At 42.0% G+C, this 26,783-nt stretch overlaps 1 protein-coding gene across 3 annotated transcripts in view; it reads right to left on the minus strand.

The window, feature by feature from the left end:
* SUGCT (succinyl-CoA:glutarate-CoA transferase) overlaps nucleotides 1–26,783 on the minus strand; it is a 294,275-nt gene that overhangs the window by 167,711 nt on the left and 99,781 nt on the right. The window contains exons 10-13 of one of the 3 annotated variants that reach the window (XM_082192881.1): nucleotides 23,069–23,140; nucleotides 22,260–22,357; nucleotides 16,137–16,239; nucleotides 11,128–12,485 (exon numbers count right to left, since the gene is read on the minus strand). In XM_082192881.1, the coding sequence (XP_082049007.1) occupies nucleotides 12,402–12,485; nucleotides 16,137–16,239; nucleotides 22,260–22,357; nucleotides 23,069–23,140 (357 nt within the window). In that variant the 3' untranslated portion in view covers nucleotides 11,128–12,401. Of the gene's footprint in view, nucleotides 1–11,127; nucleotides 12,486–15,896; nucleotides 15,924–16,136; nucleotides 16,240–22,259; nucleotides 22,358–23,068; nucleotides 23,141–26,783 lie in introns of those variants that run through there. The other 2 variants (XM_082192882.1, XM_082192880.1) reach the window with 2 other exon arrangements.

Below are 26,783 nucleotides of genomic sequence, written 5' to 3' on the forward strand. Positions count from 1 at the left end.
CTGAATTTTCTATTGTGTATCTGCAATTTCATTCGTTCTTTCTTTTGTTCAACCTTCTACATAATCTTGGTGTGCATCAACACCAAAATGTCTCTTTATTGAACTCAACCTAAATATGTTCCATTCGGAAAGACACTCTATGGTCCTCAATTTATTTGCACAAACTTATTTCTTATTTTTCTGTATAAAAGGAGGTCAGTGTGAACAGCAGCAGTAACACCTTTAACAACAGCAAAAGCAGAATACTTTCTTCTGTTTAGGTCAGACTTCCACAAGCTTGGCCCTCCAGATGTTTTGAGACTACAATTCCCATCATCCCTGACCACTGGTCCTGCTAGCTAGGGATCATGGGACTTGTAGGCCAAAAACATCTGGAGGGCCAAGTTTGAGGAAGCCTGGTTTAGGTAGCATCCTTCGGGGATTCTCAAGCACTGCTGTGAAGAACCTCCCATGAAATAGTTGCCTACCCAGTCCCAGGCTTGGTGGCAGTTGCGTCCCAGCCCAGCAGACCTTGGTGGAATCCCAGCCTGCACAGGAGTCCCTGCCTCCAGGACCGGCTGAGCCGGGGCAGGGCCTTGGATCTGAAGCGCCTCCACCTGTGCCGGATCTTCAGGAGCAAACACCAGATACATCCACTTTGGCTCCAGAGGTGATGGAGGACCCATTGCCTGCAGGTGTGCCTCTCCCAGCCCTGTCAGGGGAAGGGGAAGCTGCCCCTGGGTCCAGTAACCCTCCAGCCTCTCCTGAGCTGCAGAGGCTCAGGGCAGAAAGGCGGAGGGAACTGGGTTCTCACAGGAGCCGGGACCGCCCCTGGCCTCAGAGAAGATAGAGGCCAGTTAGCCCGGTCCCAGGTTGCGGGAGCAACGACATTAGAAACCTGTTTCTGCCAGCACCCAGACCTGTTCTTCCAGAGTTCCCGACCTTGCCCGGCTCCTCGCTTTGGATCCTGCTTCGCCCTAGGTGGACAGTCTCCAGATCCTCGACCCAGGACCGGACTCTGACCACGCCTCACGGTAACCTCCCCCCGGGACCAGCACAGGCAGGCTTTCAGGCCAGCCAGATTTTAAAAACATGGGCTAATCCAGCCAGGCCAGGGGGCGGGGTTTGGAAGCTGACCAGGTGGAGCAGGCTTCACTCTGTTCTGCCCCCAGTTGATAAAAGCCAGCTGTGTCTGACCTCAGGACCACAGCCGGACAAAGGACAAGAGGAGCAAAAGGTTGTCTTGTCCAGTTTGTTCACCTTACTCTGGTTAGGAAGAAGAAAAGAGTTTGGATTTGATATCCCGCCTTTCACTCCCTTTAAGGAGTCTCCAAGCGGCTAACATTCTCCTTTCCCTTCCTCCCCACAACAAACACTCTGTGAGGTGAGTGGGGCTGAGAGACTTCAGAGAAGTGTGACTGGCCCAAGGTCACCCAGCAGCTGCATGTGGAGGAGCGGAGATGCGAACCCCGTTCACCAGATTACGAGTCCACCGCTCTTAACCACTACACCACACTGGTTTCCTGTGGTGGGGTCACTGCAACTGGGTCCACAACAACTACGCTATTTTGAAATCTCCCTCAAATATGATTCCATCCCAAACCACATTCTGTTTATTTATTTGTATTTCGTAAGATGTGTACGCCACTTGAAAATCAAAGCAGTTTTGCTTCCTAGGAGTGGCTTTCACTGTCCATGACAAATAAGAAACATGGAGGTGGATCTTATGATAAGTGAGTGCCCTAACCCCACCCCTAAGTTGGCTTTGCAAATGGAGGAAACAGATGAAAGAGCTCAACTTCTGAAGTGTTGACTTGAAATTATGGCAAATTAGAGCATCTATACTGTGTGTAAACTATAATAGGACAGTTTAAACACATTCCAGAGTGTTCAGTGAAGTCCAATTAATTTCCACCATGATGAGTTGTTTCCCTTCCCCACCCCCTGGCCTGGCATCTTATCCCGAGGAAGAAGTGAAGGGATTCTAGCCATGACAGCCATGCTGAGAAATGAACATTATTTAAAACAGCTGCAACACCTTTTCCAAATTTCCTGTATTGTGAAATGACAGCAGCGTCTGATTTGGTGAAATCCACCCAGCATTGTCTCCTAGTCAACTTGTAAAGAAATAAACCAACACCATATGCTTTATTTGGTGTTTGTTTTTCCATCGGGTGCCTATAATGAGAGGTAGGGAAAGTTTGCACAACAAAAGTAAGAGTTATCTGTGTTCAGCTCCAGTGCCACAAGACAACTGAAGGCGTTGCAAAAGCTAAGAGCATTGCGGTGGCAAGCCCCTTCTGAGAGAACCAACAATCTGCCACTATTTTTTTTAACCCCAAAACTGAGGCATGGGAAAGAGCCACATACTTTCTTCATTACATGTTGCTTGTTATTACTGTGCCTTTGATTTCATTCGGCGGGTCTAAATTTACTTGATCACACTCTTAAGGTCCCTCCACCATTTGTTTATTTTTACATCTTGAAGAGGGCTTATTTAAGCACCACGAGCAATTGTTCTACTGAGAACCGACTATTTAAAACTTTCACATCATTGCAGCTGAGACCTGTGCCTCTTTAATTCATTGCAGGTGCTTTTATAACTGACACCATTTGTAGCTTATACTAATTACTAGGTATTAGAAAGACTATGAAAAGAGCAGGTAGTTGAAGGAGCCAATAGGCTTAGGTATATCATCTGCTTTACACATACACAAAAAGGCATAACAATACAGCATGTCTTCGCTGTTTAGTTGGATTCCAACTTTTATCTGAAAGCAGATCTGATCCCTTGTACTTCTGCACAACTCTCTGGTCCCCTGTACATCATCATTCCATTTCTAGTGTGACCAGAATTGTTTCCACATGAGCCCAATTCTTTGGAATTGCCCTCCTTCATTCACTCACTTTTAACTGAGAATCGAAACAGCAGCATAATCAAATTGTTGAAATCCAATGCTTTTTGGGGTTGTTTTCCTAGATGTTTCCCTCCCCCCTCAGATCTGATTCATTGTTGCTGCTGCTGCTGCTGCTGCTGCTGCTGCTGCTGCTGCTGCTGCAATAGAACATAATTGCAGCTCTAGACAGACAGACTTTTCAGAGCTCTTGTCCATTTTAATTTAACGCAGGGGTGAGGAGCCTGTGGTCCTCCAGATGTGGTTTGACTACATCCCCCATCATCCTTGACCACTGGCCATGCTTGGTGGGGCTGATGGGAGCTGGAGTCTAACAACAAGCAGAGGTCACAGCTTCCCATTACTGATTTAAAGTCTCCTGTTTGAGGACTGCTTCCTGTTGAGTACAGATGGAGGATTAGTGACAAATAGCCTGTATTAATTGCCCCAATCTCAGTTTGTTCCCATAATGCATAAAAGTAGATGAGAAGCTTTGACTACACATTGCATCATTTTCCCCTTTTCATTTTTTATCTTGAAATAGCGATATAAATTTGCTATAAGAGAGCATTAAAAGGCATGAAAGGAAATCTCCCCTGAAAGCAACAAATGAAAAACAAGCAAATCACTGAGTTCAGATGGCATCTCCCAAAGAGTTTGTAGAGATTTCAAATGTGAAATTGTTGGTCTTCTAACAAAAATATCTAGCTTGTACCTATTCTCAGCCTTCACACCTGACCAGAACTGGCTCACCAGTTTCATCCTGGCTGCTGCGTCAGGAAGGTGAGGGGAGAGGTATCAGGGAGACCAGTGCAGTCCAAGAGCATTAACAAAGCCAATCCAACACTTCTGCCAAGTGTGCCCACACTGTGCCAGCCTCTCTACCACCTCAGCCCTCTCCAGCCCTGAAAGGGGCTCCAACACTGTGGCCAGGAAGTTGGGCTCCACCCCAACAGGCAAGCTGCTTCTGTACCCAATGGCTGCCAAGTGCCCAGCGTAGTGCCAATGGTTTAAAAGGGACCCATAGCAGGAATAATGGAATTACAGGCTAGTTAACTTAACGTCTGTTCTGGGTAAACTGGTGGAAACCATTATTAAATACAGATTTACCAAACATATAGAAAAACATATGGCTTTCACAAAGGTAAGACCTAACTATCATTTTAGAGTGCTTCAATAGTGTGAAGAATATGGATAGGGATGATCCAGTAGACATTGTGTCTTTACGACTTTCAAAAACCTTTTAATGAAGTCCCTCACCAAAGACCCCTGAGCACATTTAGCAGGAAACAGGTTCTTTAATGCATCAGTAACTGGTTAAAGAACAAGACGCACAGAGTAGGAATAAATGGGCAGTTGTCACAATGGAGAGATGTAATGATCTGGAATTAGAGGTGAGCGATGAAGTGGCCAAGCTCATTGATGACGCCAAATTGTTCAAAATAATCTCTGCAAACTGACAGAGTTGGTATTAAAATGGAAGGTGTAGCAAGGAGTGCTTTTCCTCAGGGGGTACTGGCACCTCTTTTTGTTGATGTTAAAGAGTGTGGCACTTAATGCAACAACTTCATGGTGGATACCTGTGCCTGTTTTTCTAGAAAAAAAGCAGTGGTAGTAAGTGTAAAGTCATGCCTGCCGGGGCAGAAAACCCCAACTTCCCGGTGTCTGAACTGCTAGTGACTGACCAGGGAAGAGATATTGGAATGGTGTTGGATAGCTTGAAGAAAATGTCGCCCTAGTGTGTGAAAAGGGCAAATCCCATGCACGAGATTATTAGGAAATAGAATGAAAGTAAAGCTCCTAATATCACAACGTTGTTTTCCAAATCTCAAGTGTGACTGCACTTGGAATACTGTGTCCAATTCCAGTTGCCACACCTCAAAAAGGATATTGCAGAGTTGGAAAACATTCCTCTATGAGAAAGCGTTACAGCATTTGTGGCTTTGGGATTTAGAGAAAAGGTGAGTGTAAAGGGACACAGTAGAAGTGTACACGATTTAGAATGGTGTAGGGAAAGGAGAGAGAGAAATTCCTCTGAGCTCAAAATGCCAGAACCTGGGATGATCCAGTGAAGCTGAATGCTGGAAGGTCCAGGCAGGACAAAAGAAAGTACTTCACATCATGCAGAGTTAATCTGTTATAGAATCCAACTATCCAATTTGATGGCTTTTAAAAGGATTTAAATTCGCTGTTTATGGCTACTACTCATGATGGCTGTGTACTACCCTCCAGTCTCAGAAGTGGTATGCCTCACAAGGATGGAGAGGGCTGCTGAACTCAGGTCTTGGCTGCAGGCTTCTCATGAGCATCTGGTTGGCAACTGTAAGAACAGGATGCTGGACTAGATGGGTGTTAAGAAGAGCCTTCCTGCAATTATGACAGCTGCAGCCTTTTTCTCTAACCGCTTCCTAATTACTCTACTGGCTGTATCATTTTTAGAGGGGTTAATTGTGGTTCGTGCTCAACTCCTTGAATGAACATTGCAAGTTAACACAAACACATATATGAAAGCACAACACCTGGAAAATTCTCCCCTCCCTTCCATTTTCTTATTTCAATGTGCCTCTTGTGTCATTCCAAAACATGTGAAACCAATTTGGTCCATCTCAGTGGTCTCTCTCTCTCTCTCTCTCTCTCTCTGATAATCATGTATCGTTTTATGTTTAAGGATTAAAAAGTTTTCCTTCAAAGCAGAGCTGGAACCACCAATATATCATATTAATAAAGGCATATGTAAACACAGATAGTACAGTTGCCATAGCCCCTCCCTCCATTATGAATATTGAAACTGCTTCCAATTCAATGCAGGCATGCCAAAGAGCCTGTTGAAATCAGAGGGAGGAGATCTCAACATGTGATAAAAGGTGCTGAAATATGGAAGGCTGGAGAAGGATGAAGGTCTCTTCATGTTGTGCTGTATAACAAAGGAATGTTTCTGGCTCCTCTGCCTGGCTTCCAGTGAGCAACTGCTTCCGGTTTCCTTACAGTTTATCAGCTGGCATTACAACAGAACATAACTTTAGACAAGCACTTAACGAAGGCACATTTGCAAGGCTGGTGTGTCCCCATTGTTAATATTATTGCATAACATGAAGGCTGGCAACATTAACCTTGCTATGTAGGAGTCCCTTGCAGACAACCGCAATGCCTGGAGACAGTCAGGTTGTGCATCCACAGCAGTCACCAGAGGAGGAATGACCACTGGGAGGAGCACAGAGAGAAGAAACGCCCTAATGCAACTAAAGCACAGCCAGACGCCTTCATCTGCAACAAAGCATATCTCTCCTGTATTAGTTTCTACAGCCACAGCAGGCGCTGTAACTCTCTGTTTGACTTCACTCCAAAAGCACACTCCTCCATTGCCTTCCAAGACAGATAGATGCCAACCAGTGTATATTATTATTATTATTATTATTATTATTATTATTATTATTACTACTACTACTACTACTACTCCCCACCCCGACAGGGACTCAAGGCGGCTTACAGATAAAACAGGAAAAGGAAAAAACATAGTGGAGAATATGATAATTAAAAAACAATTAAACATTCATGTAATTAAAAACTTGCGCCTCGAGGAGTTCATTTTGGTGCTGCTATCACAGCAGTTTGACTTCACTCCCAGAGACACACTCCGTTCTCTTGAGACAGACGGATGCCAACCAACAAGGGAGTGCAAAGGTGAAAAAATATGCACACACAAATATATTTTTTCTACTAGGACATAGCAGCTTTAGCGATAACTGCCCCCACCAACCCTAGATTCTTTCTGGAAGAAATGTAAAGACATACAGATCCTTTTGTGCATTTTTGCTGTCATGAAGCTTTGATGACACATCTAAGACCTATCCATGTGCTTCAGTGAATGCACGCAGGCTTAAAATGGAGAGGTGCACACACAAAAACCTTCCCCCGGTTTCCCAGATGTGCTGGCATTGTTCTAAGGAACTGCATGGTCCTCCATATAGTAATGGGTCCAAAGGCTTCATAGTGGAGCTGAAGTCCACCTCTCTATCCACCACACTACCTATTATTTCAGAGGTTTTCAACAAGGAGGCATGTCTGCAAAGCAAGGGTCAACCTCAATGTCTTCAAAAGGCTGTGACGTTATTTCTAGTCCCAAGAGGCCAAAGGACGGAGTGCCAAGAATATTTTTCAAAAGGTGGCGAAGCAGACCTGTCAGGCAAACTTTTGAAAGCTTCTTGGCAGATTCTTTTTTTTATTTGGAATCCTAGTAATTCAAAACATATTGGGTGTCCCCTCAGAAAAATGTGTTTCAAATGGTGTGTTGTTTTTTTTCTAGAAAGGAAATGAATGAACACACACAGGCACACACATATTCACACATATGTATTAACCTCGACATTCACTTCTAGAAATGAAATTGAAGGATGCTAACCTAAAATTTCAGTGGAGTTGAAGTACATAAAACAATGCACTGAATTATGGCCTTACCCTGCAATCCCAATGACAATGAACAGCAGAGCTTCAAGTAATATTAGAAAAAAGCAACAAACTGAACATTTTGAAGGCCTCATAATAATGAATCAGTTTGCAAGGCACATGCACACATGATCAGAAATATAAGAGGTGCTTCCACTGGTTTAGTGCTTAGAGTCTCAGAGTAGAACTGCGATACCTGAGTTCAAATCCCTGCTCAGCTACAACCTTCATTGCAAGGTTATGTGAGATTAAAAAGTAGAAACAAGGTGTAGAAACAAGGCAGGATAAATGCATAATAAATAAATGTCTGTATCCATACATATCGCCAACCTGCAGAAATGATGAAAACTAGTGGAAGTAGGCACCAAAACATATCTCCCCCAAAATAAAGCAAGGGAATGATACAAATGAGCAGTGCAGTCCTAATGTATGTCTGTTCAGAAGTATACCGAGAATGTTACATAAGGTAAAGGTAAAGGACCCGACAGTTAAGTCCAGTCGCAGACGACTCTGGGGTTGCGGCGTTCATCTCGCTTTACTGGCCGAGGGAGCCAACGTTTGTCCGCAGACAGTTTTTCCAGGTCATGTGGCCAGCAAGACTAAGCCGCTTCTGGCGAAACCAGAGCAGCGCACGGAAATGCCGTTTACCTTCCCGCCAGAGCGGTACCTATTTATCTACTTGCACTTTTGGCGTGCTTTTGAACTGATGTATGCCCTAATGTATATCTGCTCAGAAGTATACCAAGAATGTCCCTCCTTCTATCTACAAGGAGACAGTTTCATCATTGGCATGAGAACTGAAGATTCCACCTTTCAATCTGATATTATTCTCAACACACATTTTGTTGATGATTTTGGTTGTCCTTTAACGTATATGCGGATAAACACAGCTACAAGTATGAAAGTGGTGTCACGGGTTTTTTTACGAGTACATTTAGGGAAAGTTTTAAGATTCCTGGCCTCCAAATAAACACACTGAATCATATATACACACACACACACATATATATACACACACACATATCTATCTATCTATCTATCTATCTATCTATCTATCTATCATCTATCTATCTATATCTACACATATACCGTATATATAATGATCAGAGGAGAAAGGGGCACAGTCTTATGTTCTACTCTAGAGAAGAACCTTAACAAAATTGTACAAAAAGTTGGCTGAATGCAAAAGGGTAGGTACAGGGCCAGATCCCATAATTCACAAAACCAAGTGGAAAAATCCCATAATTCACAAAACTAGTGGGAAAGCAAGCAGATACATTTATTACAAGTGATCTCTCGGGTCAGCATGCAACATTCAGTTGGGCAACCTTCCATCTAATTTTTGCGGCTGCTCAGGCAGACCTAGTCATTTGATAAGTTGCTATTTTGTTTTTGCCATTCATTAAAAAATCAGTTGTGTGACTGATTTGACTTTTTGGTTATCATATCAGCAACAAAAGCCAAGAGGTAAAAGGGAAGACCAAATATTCAATCATTTGTCAAGATAAAGTATTAAGACAAGAATAAAATGTCCTCGATAGAGACAAGCAGCCAGAGCAGTCCCTCGAGGATTAACCTTAGAGTTTATTTTAGTCTGAATTTTCTTAAGTGATTTGGAAGACAAAGACGATGACTTTAACATTGTTCGATGACCCCAAGGCAGGAAGCATTGCTAACACAAGGTCAAATCAGAATATTGTGCAATATATATTGGATGATGCCTTGAACTGGAGCAATAGAAGCGGAATAAAATTATCAGTAGTACCAAGTACAAATCATGGAGGAAATAAGCAAATAAAACTGAGTGTCCAGCTAGGAATGGAGGCTATCTGGGTGGTTGGCCGGGGTGGACATGAGCAGAAAGCCTTGCCAAAAACGTGTTTTGAAAGCCCCAAGCAACATGTGCAGACTGCTGTGGATCTCTGCAACAAAGTATGCATACACTGGAAATGGGCCTCAATGACATTTTAACCAAAGCCTCTGAAATCTAGGAAGGGGTGGCAGCTATTGTGTCTCTAGCAGCCACAAAGTATTATTATTATTATTATTATTATTATTATTATTATTATTACATTTGTATACTGCCCTATACTCGTTCACAACATAAAATGACAATATAAAAAACATAGTAAGAATCCAATAAACCCCCATTCCATGACACATTTAAAAGGTCATAGGATGTCTATCAGCCAAAGGCCTGGTTAAAAATGGAATGTTTTTGCCCGGCACCTAAAGGTGTATAATGAAGGCACCAGCCATCTCAAACTGCAATCCTAATTCCATTTACATGGGAGTAAGCCCCACTCAATTCAAAGGGACAAGTGGATGTGGTTCGGATTCTGCAATTAGTCTGGGAAACAGCAGGTCCCTCTTTTGAAGCAGGATACTCACCCAGGAAACCTGTGCCTTTTTTATTTAGAAGCGCTGCATGCCAAAGATTCCTGGCAAGGTTTGAGAGAGAAAAATAATTTCTCTTGACTTGGATAAGAGTCAGCAGACATTTGCTAATCACTATATAACCTTTAAAAGACATCTGAAGGCAGCCCTGTATATGGAAGTTTTAATGTTTAACGTTTTATTATGTTTTCGTATATGCTGGAAGCCATACGAGTGGCTGAGACAACCCAGTCAGTTGTGTGGGGTACTAATAATAATAATAATAATAATAATAATAATAATAATAATAATAGATTAAGCAAACCATAGCCTGCAATTCCACAGAACAAAGTAATGGACCTGATGCTTTGTGATACTGCGAACATTTAAAATACGGTGCCAGTAATATTTTCACTTGGGTGTGTTAAAAGAAAATTATGCAGGACAGATGTGCATGACCCTTGCTATAGGATATAGGAACTGGATGCACTTATACTGAGACAGACTATTGGTCCACCCAGCCCCAAACTGGTATAGTAACAGAGGGTCCTTTTTTAAAAATGCGGAGATCCAAGAAGTCTGGGACCTTCAGCACACAAAATTAGGGCATCATGTCCATGAAGTGCCATGAACTAGATGACTGGGGTAACAAACTCCAGAAAGGAAGACAGCATGCAGGGTGAGAGCACTGCCATGTGGAAAGCGTCTATGGCTGTTACAAGACCGTGTATCTGCTGTCCATCGATTCCACATACACAGACAGTGGTTGGGCTACCAGCAAAGGTTGTACAGTTGTGATCTCTTGCTTCCTGCCAATGGGATGGAGGCATCCAAAGGGGGGGGGAGTGGGGAGGGAGAAAAACTGCCTTCCTTTCCCAAGGGTAGGTCCCCTGTTTCCTCATCTGTATGGGCAGCTGCCATACAGATGTGCCCTGACAAAGGAACAGGTGATTCAGAGAGGTTAGCAAAGCCAAGTAACTTCGTAACTTCCTAGTAATAACACAAGATGAAAACAAGGAGATACTTTTCAACATTCAAACATATCACTACTTCAGCTGTGTGTTTATTTCTGGACTGTACTTATCCTCTTTGGAAGGGTGGCTAAAAGGAACTAAACTGGACTTCTGGGAGAGGAAGAACAAGGTTCCTGTATTTTATTTTATTTTAAAAAATGTTAAAATTATTTTTTATGGCAATGTGAAGTCAGGGAAGTGTTATTGAGGGCTGGCCGCTCGCCACAGGGTGGGGTTTTGTTTTGGTATCCTTTTAGAGCTTGCAGGTGTTTGGCATGAACTGGAATCAAGGACAGCTGTGATAGTTCAGATCTGCTATTTCCCTCCCAATATTTCTCAGAAGTGATGCAGTGTGGTGATGTCTCACACCTGATATCCTCTACTTGTGTGGCATGTCTAACTGCACTGTTACAAAAAGTCTATCCATTTTATAGCTTTTTTTAAATGTGCAGATCACAGCAGTAGACTGGCAATGACTATCTAACAACACACAGCCCAAACTCTATCTGGATCAAAACGAGACACTGTTGATATATCCTGTGTTATTTTCTTAATTTATTTTCCACAGGCTCTTCCAAAATGCATGATACTATAGACTGGTATGTAAAAGAATCCGCTCTTTTGGAGATCAAGACATCTGCCTGCATTCCACATACTTGAAAACTAAACATCTTGATGCTGCGCAATACCTGTTTTGTTTGTTTGGGTTTTGTTCTGTTACATCTTTTGGAAACAACAAAATAGTGTCTATTTTACTCTGAATGTCTTTAAAAAGCAACAACAATAGTTTGTTTATGTTATTTTTAAAAAACAGAATTCCTGATTATATGTCATGCACAAGTTCCCTGGAGTATTTCTGACCATACTGAGATCATCTAGCAAGTGTTTAAAACTTATTGGGAATTCCTTTCCTGTACAGTCTTGGCCTGATTAAAAAGAGGATTTTTTAAAAAAAATATGAATGAAAACTGCCTGGTTATAAAAAGCTGCATGGAAATGGCTAGCATGATTATAATTTTCCTGATTGCAAAGAAGTTCTACAAACATAGTGACTCGTTTATATGTTAACCAAAAATAAATTGTTCTCTTCAAATATTTTGACTGCTGCACTGCTATTCTCCCCCCCCCCGGGAATCTCTAAACCTAAAACAGGAAAAAGCTGCAACCCAGAAGAAAAAGCTGCTTAACTCCAGTTGAAATGTTAATAAATGGTACATTACTATAGTTCTCCCAAAACAGTACGACTTCAGCATTGTTGTTGTTTAGTCGTTTAGTCGTGTCCGACTCTTCGTGACCCCCTGGACCAGAGCACACCAGGCATTCCTGTCCTCCACTGCCTCCCGCAGTTTGGTCAGGCTCATGTTTGTAGCTTTGAGAACACTGTCCACCCATCTCATCCTCTGTCGTCCCCTTCTCCTTGTGCCCTCCATCTTTCCCAACATCAGGGTCTTTTCCAGGGAGTCTTCTCTTCTCATGAGGTGGCCAAAGTATTGGAGCCTCAGCTTCAGGACCTGTCCATCCAGTGAGCACTCAGGGCTGATTTCCTTCAGAATGGAGAGGTTTGATCTTCTTGCAGTCTATGGGACTCTCAAGAGTCTCCTCCAGCACCAGAATTCAAAACAATCAATTCTTCAGCGATCAGCCTTCTTGATGGTCCAGCATACTGATGGCCAATTGTATGTCTGAATGTTCCTTCTCAGGGCTGGTCCACAAGACTTTGCAAATGGCGCTGCCTGTCCATCTCAAGGTCAAAGGCTAGCAGCTGTTCAGTAGAAAGGTCCTGCACAGATAGAAATAACTGCAGGTATGAATGTTCATATGATTCTGGGGACGGTAGATTGTATGCCCCCCCCCCCCCTGTAAGATACGTCTCCATTTCTGTAACACTCCGGGATGAGAAAACCAGAAAGTACTAGGTTGTTTTTAAAAATGAGGGGAAAGTCTGATAAGCCATTTAAATCCCAGTTAATTGTTTTTTAAAAAGCATGCCTGTCCCACTTTATAGTGATAAGCCAGACTTTGATATAATGGGGCAAAAAACAGCAGCAGGTGCTGTTCTTTCAAGTCTTAAGAAATTTCTACTCATATTAAACTTGGTGCTACTTAGAGAAACCCAATGGACTTGCAGACCAAGGAAATGCCAAGAAACGGATTCCAATCTAGAAATCTTAAATCAAGCAGTAAAACAATTCATTCAACATCTGCAATATAATCAATTGCAATGTGTTTAATAAAATTGACTCATGACTTAGCCAACAGCTTTAAACAAGTGGCAGCTGTATTCATAATCATGAGATTAATATTAAAAAGGAAGCTACACCACCATTCTACTTGCTGGGGGTCAGAACAGCTCTTTGCTTTATGTGACCTCAACAAAAGCACAACACACAACACAGTTTGGCTTCTCATTTAAAGATACAGCATATTACAACTGATGTGAAGAGCTCATTTTTGCTTCAGATCCCCACCTCTGCTGTGGTGCCCAGAATCTAAAACTCTCTCAGGGGGCTTGCCTATTCCTTTCCCTACTCACTACAAGCTTTTGTTGAAAAGTGTCTAATTTCAGTGGCCCTGTTTGGCTCTGTAGCTGATTAGTGCTGCTTAAAATTTTAAATTATCTTTAGTATTGGTATTTAAAATGTTGCCCTTTATTACATTTTTGTGCTGTTAGACATCACTTTTTGAGTTCTTTGGGTTGAAAAGTGAGAAATACTTTTTAATAGGAATAAAAATAAATCATGTTTCCCATGTGAGTCATTTTTATAAAATTTCTTTGATTAATTTATTTAAGATACTTATAGACAGCTTAGTATTTTTAAGAAAAGAAAACAAAGTAGTATCCACAAAAATTCAAAGCACACAATAAGAACCCAACAGCATTAAAAACAGTGTGCAATAAAATTCATCTTTGCAATGGGGGCGAGGCGGGGGGACGGCAGAGGTATGAGCAACAACTATTCTGAAAATGCTTAGGTGTAAAGAATACTGTTGATTAAGTATCAACTTTAAGTAACAAAGAGATCATTTCATTTCAAATAACAATCCCTATAAATGTGGTGATTCTGTTTAGATGACCTGGCAGACCCGTGTCTCACTGAACAGCTGTGGCCTTGCAGACATGGGCTGCTGCTTGCTGAGGACAGATTTTTCACCAGAGAGCCTTTGCATCCAGGCTCTTCTGATCTGAAAAAGGAGCAATGATGGGGAACATTAACTGGCAGAAGACAGGAAGAAAATGAGGTTGTAATTATTATCGGGGGAAAGAGCCTTTAACATAAAGACTAGAAACTGATGTGAACCACAACAAAAGGAAGCCACTACAGAAAGTTAAAAGGTTTGCATGTGAAATTTTAAATAGGAACGTCTGAAAGTTCAGTTTAAGGAGCCAGTCTTTCTCCCAGTGTGATCCTTAAATATCACCTTTCACAGTGTTAAAAGGTTTACATTTTGCAGTCCTTTGAACATATGCATAATCACTAATTTAGCACCACCATGTGAATAAACCTCTAACAAAACACTTGTAAAACCAACCTGCTGTAAGTGCTCAAAAGCCGCAGCTTAAATCCCTGTGAAAGTTACAAAGCGAGAAAGTTGGCTTTCCTGCAGACCACAGGCAACTTCAGCACTGCATTCCCTTGTCCCACGAATTGCAGCCCACTGTCTCCCAACATTTCCATTCTGATGTCGCGCTGACCTATTTGCAAACTTTCATCACACCTGTCCTTCTCACCTTCCTCATAGGATGCCAGCAAGAGAGACACCTCTTTCTCTGTGCAGTCTAACAGCCTTCTGCCTCCCCCCCCCCCACCACCACCCAACATGTTCTGAAGAGTCCCCCAATTCTCTGGAGCAAAGTGAGGCGGAGTGTCACTGAAGGCTGCAGTGGGAAGGGGAGGTGGTAAAAAAAGAAAAGAAAAGGCACTTCTCTTCTTCCATTAAGGGATGGATTTAAAAAAAAAAAAACTTCTGTGATTGTAAGGACACCAAATGGATCCCACAATTTTTTTAAAAAATAAAAAATCTTCCATTTGGCACAAGTAACAAGGCAACAGTGATAGATCCTAAAGAGCAGACAAACTTCCATGGGATGAGAAGGTTCATCAAGTGACTCAGTCCTAAGCCGTTTAGGGTTTAAAGGTAACAACCATCAGCACTTGAAAGCAAACCAGCAACCTGTGCAACTGATTCAATAAAGGGGGCACAGGATTCCAGCACTTGACCCAGCAGAACTTTCATGGATTTAAGTTTCCACGTGCTTTTCAGGGGGAAACCCACACAGAATGTGACATAGACATCCAGCGTGTAACAAAAGCATGACGTCCCATGGCCTCACCTGACCTTCTCAGCAATGGGCACAGCTTCCTCTTTTTTAAAGTTACTGCTTTATTAAGCAAGTTGTCCATAAACTTTTCACATTTGAAACCAAGTCTACTCACAGCCTTTGTTGTATAGAACTGTCCCATCGTGTGGCACGGACTTTTTAAAGAACAGATTACTTTGCCGCAATATGTGGAGAATTTGCAGATATGTGGAGAATCTGCAGACAACAGCCTCACTTCTACAGTTAACAAATATTACTGGTTATAGAATAGTTAATCTTATTGGCTTCAGTGGGATAGTGTTCACCAATCACTGTCTTGACAGTATTCAGTAACTTCTGAACACACAAAAAAGGAAATATTTCAGTCAATGCCTTCTTATCAATGGCATTGTAACTTTTTGAAACCAGAGGAATAACAGAAAAGACCAATAAAAACAATTGCTTAAGGTCAAAATTGGATGATTTTAGCATCTGAATAACATGCACCTCAAGAAAAGAGATATCAGTTTTTATGTACCTAAACATACCTGTTGCAATTTTATATAAAACTACAAAGATTTGATGGTGCCTCTGCTTCCATTACTTCAGATGGTGATAACTTAACATACAGTGATTCTACTTTTTCTGTTACAAAATCCTGAAAACATTTAGATAACCCAGGCTGAGCCTTTGGAATAAGGTTGACCACAAATATAATGAATAGCATGTATCATGTTGAGCACTGCTGACCAGAAGGGTCCAGTACCCAGCCCACAGCAAGCATAACAAATTGTATTATTAGATATAGAACGACAAATTGTACACTCACAGAGAACATGCCATTCCAGAGCAAACTCCCTATGCCCTGAAAGTTCATCGAACTGTAGTCAGGATATGGCTCAGGATCTAATAGACCAACTGTGTGACACAATACAAAACAGAGTCAAGATTTCCTAGGATTCGGCTTTTAAAAGGTCTATAGTAAGTTATCTCTTTGCTATACTGTGCCACTACTTTTGTTATCATCATAATTATTTGTACGGTAGCATCAACTGAGGTTGGATAAATGGAAGAGGAGCAAAGGTGAATAAATTTAAACAAGCATTCAAAGGTTTATCGAAGAGGACTGACCTGAGGATCCGAGAACACTTGCTGCATGCTATTGATTGGACCATATGGAACACCACTACCTTCAAAGAGTTCTAGCCATTTGGTGGTCTCTTTTTCCAAAAACCTAGGAATAAGGAAACATGCGGTTTGAACTATCCATTTCAGCCAGCATTTTATATATATATATAAGCTAGTTTCTCTCAACGTAGTAAATAATGCAGTAAAAATGTTCTGCACATGTTCCTCAGAAATACAGAGACTAAGCCCTGGGGCAAAAATCATGGTTAGACTGTCTTACAATTCTATCTGATTTTCTGATGCAATCCAGCAGTGATGCAAACCAAAATTATCAGCAGTTTCAATAAAACCCAGTACATTTCCTCCCATTCTTAATTACTGTAATGAGCTTCACATTTTTTTTATTTCACGTCTATTTTTCACAACAAAAAGATAGATGTGATGTGGTTAAGAGACATGTGCACGAGAAAAGGTCTATTTTTAAACACAAAGATCCAATTCAAAGCCTTGCAAAGTTTTCTCCTCCTTTACATCTGAAACACATGTCCCAATTAAAAACAGCAATTGTTAGTCAGATAACAACATTGATTACATATTTATGTGTTGTATGATTGTAATATTTGTCCCAAGGTCATCCGGTTTTGCATATGATATACTATACTTATCCTGAACAACCCAAATTTCCTTGCTTTACTTGCTTGCCTCCTTGGGGTCATTTACAGAATCTTACTTCGTTATCATGTTCCTATCATTAGAGACATTTCCTGCTTCCTCCTCCCTATGTGGAGTTGTTTAGATGAAGTTCACAGACAGTTCTGAACAAAAGCAAACATTTAAACAACCTTTTACATTGCCCTTTTTGAGGTAGTCTGAATCAAAGCGCTTGGAAATGTACCCTTGCCAAATATGTGTCTGTTATTTTATCATTGTGCAACGAAACAGGCAGCCACACACACAAGGTCTGTAAACGCTGTGACAAATATTGCCAAAGAACTTTTCCACAATCAGCATTCTCTAGGCTGCACTTTGGATTTGAAAGAATATATCTTTGAAGAATAGGGAACATCCAGGCACGCACTGTCAAAAATAATGAACGTGATATGCAAAAAGCTGAAGCACTTTAAGATGCTTCATCAGAAAAGACAGCTGGCTCCCCTTATGCTCTTATGTATAAACTACAAAAACTGGGGCTGCTGAAGAGGCCAGAGACCTGGAAGACCTGTTCCTGCCTTGCAGGTCTTTCCCACCTGGCCTGGGAGTGGACCGCCCTGACTGACTCCAGCTACATAAGCCAAGGCTGCTGAACAGACTCCTGGGCTGGTTGTTGTTTTGGGTTTTATTGGGGTGGGGGAGGGGAAGCGCAACAAAAAATAATATCAGTAACAGTATATTTATTTTAGATTTTGCTATGACTTATGTGAGAACATTGTTGTTTGCTTGTGTACTTTTGCATGCTTTATTTATTGTTTATGACTACTTTTGTTATGTCTGTAATTGTGTATTTTTATAAAAAGCTGCCTTGAGTATGGTTTTAACTATGCGTGTATGTAAAACCAGAGGGACGCAGGTGGCACTGTGGGTAAAACCTCAGTGCCTAGGACTTGCTGATCATAAGGTCAGCAGTTCGAATCCCCGCAGTGGGGTGAGCTCTCGCTGTTCGGTCCCAGCTCCTGCCCACCTAGCAGTTCAAAAGCAACCCTAAGTGCAAGTAGATAAATAGGGACCGCTTTATAGCGGGAAGGTAAACGGCGTTTCCGTGTGCGGCGCTGGTGCTGGTTCACCAGAGCAGCTTCATCACGCTGGCCACGTGACCCGGAAGTGTCTCCGGACAGCGCTGGCCCCCGGCCTCTTAAATGAGATGGGCGCACAACCCTAGAGTCGGACACGACTGGCCCGTACGGGCAGGGGTACCTTTACCTTTACCTTTATATGTAAAACCATGCTCAAGGCATTTTTTAAAAAAAAATACACAATTACTATGCGTATGTGTATGTAAAGGGACACAAGTGGCACTGTGGGTTAAACCACAAACCCTAGGGCTTGCCGATCGGAAGGTTGGCGGTTCAAATCCCCGTGACAGGGTGAGCTCCCGTTGCTCGGTCCCTGCTCCTGCCAACCTAGCAGTTCGAAAGCATGTCAAAGTGCAAGTAGATAAATAGGTACCACTCCGGCGGGAAGGTAAACAGCATTTCCGTGAGCTGCTCTGATTTTGACAGAAGTGGCTTAGTCATGCTGGCCACATGACCCTGAAAAACTGTCTGTGGAAGCGGACAAACGCTGGCTCCCTCGGCGTGTAAAGCGAGATAAGCGCCGCAACCCCAGAGTCGTTCACGACTGGACTTAATTGTCAGGGGTCCTTTAGCTTTACCTTTATGTGTATGTAAACTAGAAGCTGCTTCCCCTGTTTACTTCACAAGGTGCCAAGCCCCCTCTCTTTACACTTGGCCACCCCCTCCCATTAAACCTTGCCAACCCCCTTACAATTCACCCAAACCATACCCCCTCTCCATATTTCATTGCTCAAACTGTGCCCCTGCCCTTAGACGACAAGGAGTGGCAAGCAGCAATGGCAAAGCACGATGGTTGCTGGAGAGCTGCCCTGCCCTGCCCATCCCCAGCAGCTCACCTGGGGCATCCATCTCCCTCCACTTCCCTCGCCAGCCTCTGACACTGCGGAGGCTGAAATAGCGGCATCGTTGTGTGATGGGCAGTGGCAGCAGAGCAGGCTGGGTGGATCCTGGGAAGCTGCCTTGTCCAGGCTTTCTTGCCTAGGCCATATTGCATTAATATGGGGGCGGGGAGAGGTGGACCGGAAATCAGACAATGGAGGAAGAGCGCCAGAGATGTGGATGTGCCTGAACTGAAGAAGGATATGTATCTTGTATTTCTAGTTCAGGCATAGGCAACCTTGGCCCTCCAGATGTTTTGGGACTACAGCTCCCATCATCCCTGACCACTGGTCCTGTTAGCTAGGGATGATGGGAGTTGTAGTCCCAAAACATCTGGAGAGCCGAGTTCTCCCATGCCTTCTCTAGTCTGTATTTTTGTGCTGCAAACTGCCCTGAGATCTTTGGGTGAAGGGTGGTATGCAAATTTAATACAAATAAAAATGAAATGAAAAGACTGCGGGTGAGGCTGTGGGGGTAGGGGGTATCCTGATCACCCCAATGTGTGGAGGCAGTAGCAAGAAGTGGAGGGGAAAGGAGCAAACGTAAGCAGATGACCTGGCATGACTTCCAGTGTTTCTCAAACTTGGGTTCCCAGCTGGCAGGACCAGGATGATGGGAATTGTAGTCCAACACAGCTGGGGACTCAAGTTTGAGAAACACTGATGGGATGAGAGAAAGAGTCAGAAAAATGGCACGTGGGTATGTGAAATTAAGACTTGAAAGCAAGAGAGAGGAAGTGACAGAGAGGAGATGTGGCTGGGTACGAGTCTCAGAAGGAATATGGGCGTGACAGTGAGGCAGAGACTCAAAACTGTGGAGCCGGCAGAGACGCAAGAACAGCTGAACTGAAACAGTGAGAACTTCAAAGAGACAAGGAGGAATTTCAGGAAGCAGCAGGAATACCGAGGGGAAAGTGAAAGCAGAAGCGAAACCCAAAGGCAAAAACTGGTCCAGCGAAAGGTCAGCTGCCCAGTACCACCTCAACAGGGAAGAACAGACAAGGGCAGGAGGAATTGAAGACTTCCTGTAGGTCAAATAATAGGACTGCACAGAAACTTTGCACATTTTGGGGGGTGTCTGTCTGTCTCAGGAAACAATGGAGTACACCTCCAGGGGCGAAGTCAAACTGCTGGAGGATCACAGCACCTATAGTGAATTCTCCAGGGTAAAAGACTGGGCAGTCCTGTGCTGCTCAGAAGACAAGACTGCCTCTCGGTCTCGCTGATGTGGTCCAAAGGAAAGCAGAGCAAGACGTTTGCCCCCAGCTTGGCTGCAGGAGTTGGCGGAAGGAAGCATACAAGCATTTGTGTAGGGTTACTCCTTAGCCTTTTCTTCTCCAGAAAATGTTTTGAAAGGTTGGATGGCAGGTTGAGAGGAGTTCCCTGCCAGGACAGACTTTGCTCGTGTGCTCAAGACATCGATTCCATAAAACATATTTTGTTGCACTGTGCAAAATATGAGCAGGCAAGGGCTGAACTGATACTACCCTTGCTGGTACCTTTCCCGGGAAAATCAGAGGCTCACTATGTCAGGTTCCTATTGGAAGACCGGACAAATGCTAGAACATTAGCAGTGGCAAAGTTTTTATCGGTGGTTGCAAGAACCAATGATCCCTATATTCTGAACAAAATGCTTGTTCAACCTGGAGGTAGGCTGTATGAATTGTGTATTGCTTTGTAACGATTTGTTGGGTCTCTGGACCATAATAAAGATTGTTGTTGTTTTGCAAGGCTGATTTTTCCTCAGGGTTTACTCCTGAAGCCTTTCTCACGAATGAGTATAGCTGCAAGGCAGCGGGAGGTTCAAGATCACATGGGTTTCCCATATTAAGAATCCCCCAATGTGCAAGCAGGGTGGGCGTCTTGAGAGCCCCTGGATTCAGCAGGAGAGGGGGGCTTCACAGTCTGTTTGATTATGTATTTAGCAGCTCATGAAACTCAAGGCAGCCTATGTGGGATTCCTAGGCAACCTTCCACACATGCCCTGCCCAGACCTGCTTAACTTTAGCAAGGTAGATGCATCATGTGCAGTCAGGTTGTGCTGAACCTCACATCTAATCCGACTTCTAGTTTCTGATAATTCGTAAGGCAGATAATTAATCACTTCTTCGGTGCATTAAATTTGACTGTGGCCAGCGTGATTGCTGACACTACTGCAGATAAACTTTATCTTGCCATGCCATTCCTGGCAATTCAACATATTTTTCCACAAGAAACTCTGCCAGATGCATACCCATAAAGGATATTTAGCATTAATCTACTCTGCTGCTTTCTTCTTGTGACGGATGACTTGTTCTCCACAATTATTCTGTTTTAGATACTGTTGCAAAGACTCCAAGGAATAAGGGGTTTTTTTGTTTTTGTTTTTGCCAGTACCAAGAAACAGTAACAAGTCCCACATAACCTGTCTTTCAAAATTTACCATATAAAATGTGATCACTCCACAAATGATGTCTATTAGCTAATACAAGCCAAATTACAAGGAACAGGAATGGAAACATATGACTCCAAGATCCTGGACCAAGATTTATATTACAATTGGTCTTTCTTTATTGGGTGCCAGATTCATTCAAACTAACATGACACTTAATAAATTATGTTCTTCCATTAGCATATGAAGTACAGAATAGGTCTGTACAGGCAGCATCTGACGTCCTCCTGGGATTTTGTGGAACCTCTGCTAACATAGCATAATATATTTGGCAAATAAGCTGAAGAACTGAACTTGAGACAGCAACAGGGACAACCAAGTAACAGCCAACTATGGGTATAAAAATGAAAAATGGAATATTGTCTTTCAGTAAATCCCACGTCAGGACTTGGATGAAGAATTGGATGACCCTGCACACCCACCCCCCTCCCATAGAGCGGTGTTTGAAATAAAACTGGAGAGGGCATGTATATGGGGGAGATGAGACTGTCTTCCATGCAGGAGATGACTCAGGGGCCTTTGAGAACATTTTAAGAGGTTCTAGGAAAATAAAGAACGTTTCCAAAGGAAAATGACTTCTCCCACGGATGACCACGTGCACAATATGGTGTTGCACAGAAGATGCCTGGCGGACCATTTATAGCTAGTTGTAAGAGTTGCATTTAAGTACTTATTTTAAGAAAAAGTACCATTTGAAATATGTGTTTTGAGGGTCCTTGTTTTTTAAAGGCACACATTAATGTGAAAACTGAATGTTATTATGAGGGACCAGAAACAGACAAATTTGTCCTTACCTAGTTAAAGACAAATGAAGACAATCCTGTCTAAGACAAAATTTCTTAAGCGACATCCATTTGGTGGAAGACTTGAAATCTTATGCTTTTATAAACTTACATAACACCCCATAGTTAATATTAGCCTACATGAGCTATACATAATAAAATGGCCATGACTGCAAAGAACTGTGGAACCTCTGCAAACAAGTTTGCAAAAATAAACACTTGAAGCTTAAATTCATAAATCGTACCTGGCTGTTAAAATTTCCGTAAGTTCCTTCCTATTTTGCACTCGCAGCTGGTTATTTTTGTATCTGGAATCTTGGCTGATTTCAGGCAGATTCAGGATCTGAAATGCATTCAGTAACATAATCATCACAGAAGGTTGTGCAAATTGGTCTTCAGTGAGAGAGATGCAGTCATACACTAAATATCAAATAATATAATCAATCAAACTGGGCTCTCTACATAAAGCATTTCTTAACATTTACTGTATGTGTAAAATCCAAAAGCACATTTATTCAATTAATTAAAAATTATTTAATTTTAATTAATTGGAGTAAAATATGTCCATCATGCCTTTTATTAATTAACTGAAATTCTTCTATCTCCATTTTCCACTAATTCAACAACACAAGCAGTTCACATCCGAAACCTAGTGTGCAAGTACACATAGTCAAAACATATTAAAACAATAATAATATCTCAGATGTGTCTCCTAGCTATTTATTTAAAGACTCTTATTCTAGTGATCGCCAAAAAAAAGCCCAACAACTTTTTCTGGACTTTTATCTCTGGAAATATGGCAACCCTAAGTTATATAACAGAATATGTCACTGCTGCTTCTTATGTAAGAATGAATATTCCACATTAGCTCATTTAGAAACCAGTCATCGGTGAAACATTTTACTAGAATCATACACCTGCAACATATTTATTTGTATTGTTCTAAAACTGACTTTTTCCTTTTGTACTGTTATTATCGTATTATTGTAAATGGTATTGTGACTTATGTTAAAGGCGATTCACGAAATGTGAATTGCTCTTTAATTACTATTACCTTGCAGACAGTGGCAAACTGTTGATCATTTCCTGCTCCCACCACAATGTAGCCATCCTTTGTTTTGAAAGCCTAGAAACAGTATGGGAGATCAGAATGTAATTGAAACATGCATTATGGTACTATGTGAATAATATTTCTGCCTCCACCATCAGTCGTTTTTAAAGGTCACTGTCTTTCAGAACTAGTCTGAGTCCACACGCACCATCTGTGCCTGCTCCTGCTGGACTCTCCCCTCTGCTTCCAGACCAACTTTATGTTCACTCCATTTGTTTTAGTAAGTTGATATTGTAAACTGCTTTAGGTGCCTTGGCAGGGAGGTGGCATATAAGTTCAACGAATGAAATATAAGCTAACGCTTTAAAAATTGTTAAATAGTCCACGTTCTCAATAGAAATTAATATTTTCTACCCAACAACTAAAGCGTTTCAACTTTAGCTGAATTTACGCATCACAGCAAGCACACACATTCAGCCATTTAAGGCACATAAAGACTGTACCTTATTTATGATGCTCTCAAAGGTCCCTTTAAAGTAAATGCATGTATAACCATGTGCTTATCAGCAATTATCACTCTGCAAATGCCGGTCAGACCACACAGCAGCATCTAACTTGTGTTCATACTCTTGAGCTGCGAATACTGAAGTTACTATACATGTAAAGTCCCAGCCACTAATGTTTTTGCTTCACTGACTTTGGGGCATGTGTGGGAAAAATGAGTAAATCCTAAAATGTAATTAGGAAAATGCAATCCCCATGTCATCTTCAGACAGAAGTAGTATTGGAATAACTACAGCAGTGTCTCTCTGCATGAAATTTATTTTCTTCTTCAGCAGAGCAGATATTCTGGGCTTCCCATCACAAAAACGGCTGATTATTTGTCAGTCATTGTTGCTGATAAAGCAGAAACTTCCCAACATTATTAGCACAGCAAGGCCAACATTTAAGAGTGCTAACAACAGTTTCATTCATGGTCTATGGATGTATACACACACAACCCGCAGGTTACCACAAGTTACTGTCTGGTCACAGAAAGCTCCACTATCTTATTATACAAAGGAGACAGAAAGCAAAGTGCAGACAGATTTTAATGAGATTTTGTTTTGATAAACTGCTGCCCATAGCCGTGAATCTTGCTAAATTAGTGCAATAAAATTTACTTCATACAAGGCAAAAGTCTTTTCTGTGTGTGCCTTTTGTTTGTAAAGAACAGAGGCTTGTGACAGGGCATCCAGGAACATGACAAAAATTGCATGCAAAATAATACACAACGTTGGTGTCCTGAACTTCGTGGTGTAAGAGTAACTGAAGACAATAAGCCACAGACATGGAAATTATTTCAGAGCTTGTTAGAGGAAATCAGTGGAGATGAATGATATGATATTCCAAAGCAATGTTTGGTGAAAGAAACTACAGGTTTGGGGTAAATATACAAAGATCATCTAATTATCAAGGGAAAGGAACAGCCCAAATGGCCTAAAGCAGAGGTTCGCAAATTGTGACCTGTGGTTCATAGTAAAAACACAATGAAGACTCTTGCAGCAAGTAGCACAGCACACTACAGTTGCTACAATGAGCAGAAAAATGATGAGGTGGTTCACTCTCAGCAATGTTCAAGTGGTCTGTGAGGGGGGAATGTTTGGGAAAACTTAGTGAGAGTGGTGAGGAAAACCCAGAAGAGTGCCAAGTGTTGGTGGGGGCAGGGATGGCCTGGAAGGAGCCCTAATATAACTGTATTGTACTATTTTACATACACTATTTTGATTAAAATGTGGGACAGAAATCAAATAAATATACACACTTTTCATAGTAATTAATTATAGTTGCAGTACTATCATTATCACCAACACAAATACAGTCATAAACAATGGTCTTAAGAGTTGTGCTGTAGAACCAGTTTCTGATAGGAGTTTAGCTGGTGAACATTCCTTGAAGGTCTTTAACAGGAGAATATTGCCACCAGAAAGACACAGCTACTGGATTATAACAGAACAGTCATGGCTAGTCAAAGACCTACACCAAGGAACATCCTGACTCAGAATTCAGTGTTTTCCCTTAAGGAATCCAATCCAGTCCCTGGAGAGAAATATTTGGAGGAAGAGGATTGGGGCCCTGAAAACTACATTCCAACTGAAGACCTGGAGAAACCTTCAGTCTGAAGAGATCTATCTCAAAGATCCTTGCCAGGGTCCAAAGAACCACTTAGATCCTGCCTTTGATCGCTGATTCTTTCCCATCACCCCAAGGCTTAAGGAGTGGAGGAGGCTGTAAACACAACGAGAAGCTCAGAGTCACCAAGGATCTATTAGGGAGAAAGGGTCTCCCTGGGAGGATGGCAAACAATGACCCACTAAAGGACCAGATAATAGAGGAGCTGGAATTTTGGTCTGCTCTGGACCTATGCTGATTCTGACAACAGAGAGCACTAGCCCTGCTCACCACTAATTTTACATTCCGTGTAAAAACAAAACACAGAGAAAGAAAAAATGTTATGCATTTAAAGTACCTCACACATATTGAGTTGGATCCAGACTGAGCTAGTTCAACTTAAGTCATGATTAGGGATGGAGGATAAGTTTGGTTCAATATGCATTTGAAGTTAAATCAATCAAATTCACACTTTCTGAAGCAATATATGAACTGAAACACAGCTAGCCTTAAAAATCCACACATCTTAATTTTGTGAAGCAGTTCTCCAGCCAATCAATGTTTACAAAGATGCGTATGTTAGAGGAAAGTGTGCATAATGAAAATACTACTAAAAATAACACTCACACACAAAAAACCCCCATTGTATTAGGAGAAGCTGCTTTGCACAAGATTGCTTTGCGCAAATTAGTCAAAGTGGCTACATTTATTGAAGTCCAACTTTCTCTTCTCTCCCAAAGAGGCAGACATGGGAATGGAACCCTAATCCTTGTTATAGATCTCCTCTATTTGAGCCACAACCACCTGCCTCTTATGTTACCTCGCAAGACGAAAAGAATCCGTTCTGTGATTCTCTTCGTCTAGCGTTTTTTTTGTCTTGAGAAGCAAGCCCATTGACGGATTAGAGGATTAGCGCTATTAGCGGCTTTTAGCGGCTTATCAGCTTATCAGATCAGCTGATAAGCGGCTTAGCGGCTTAGAAAAAGGGGGGAGGGGAAAAAACCCGCAGGAACTCGCAAGACATTTTCGTCTTGCAAAGCAAGCCCATAGGAGATTCGTTTTGCGAAGCACCTCCAAAACGGAAAACTCTTTCATCTAGCGAGTTTTCCGTCTTGCGAGGCATTCGTCTTGTGGGGCACCACTGTAGTAACAGAAATATTGTTACTGAGTAACAGAAATATTGCCATTATTTGTAGAGCACCTCAAAAGCTAGGGGCTGCACAACGATTGAGGCAAGAAGAACAATCGCCGCCTGCAGGTTTACAGTATGAAATCTATCAAGTAAGACACAAGGTTTTGCCTTTTATTTTGCCATTTACCATATAACTGATTACAGTTTACTGGAAATAAGCCTCATTCGATTAAAAGAAACTTACTGTTGAGTGGACATTATAGGACTGCACTGTCAAGATCCTATCTTTTCACCCCTCCATAGGTTCCACATGAACTACACTGCAATTTTGCCAAGGATAAACGAAGTCTGAACTACTCATGAGCAGCTGACACAGGTTCTGTCCTAGCATTTCCGTATCAAGCAGCCTACAATTGCTACAAGAACGGATTCCCC

Source organism: Podarcis vaucheri (genome assembly GCF_965113315.1).
Source record: "Podarcis vaucheri genome assembly, chromosome: 12".
NCBI classification, from domain to species: Eukaryota; Metazoa; Chordata; class Lepidosauria; order Squamata; family Lacertidae; genus Podarcis; species Podarcis vaucheri.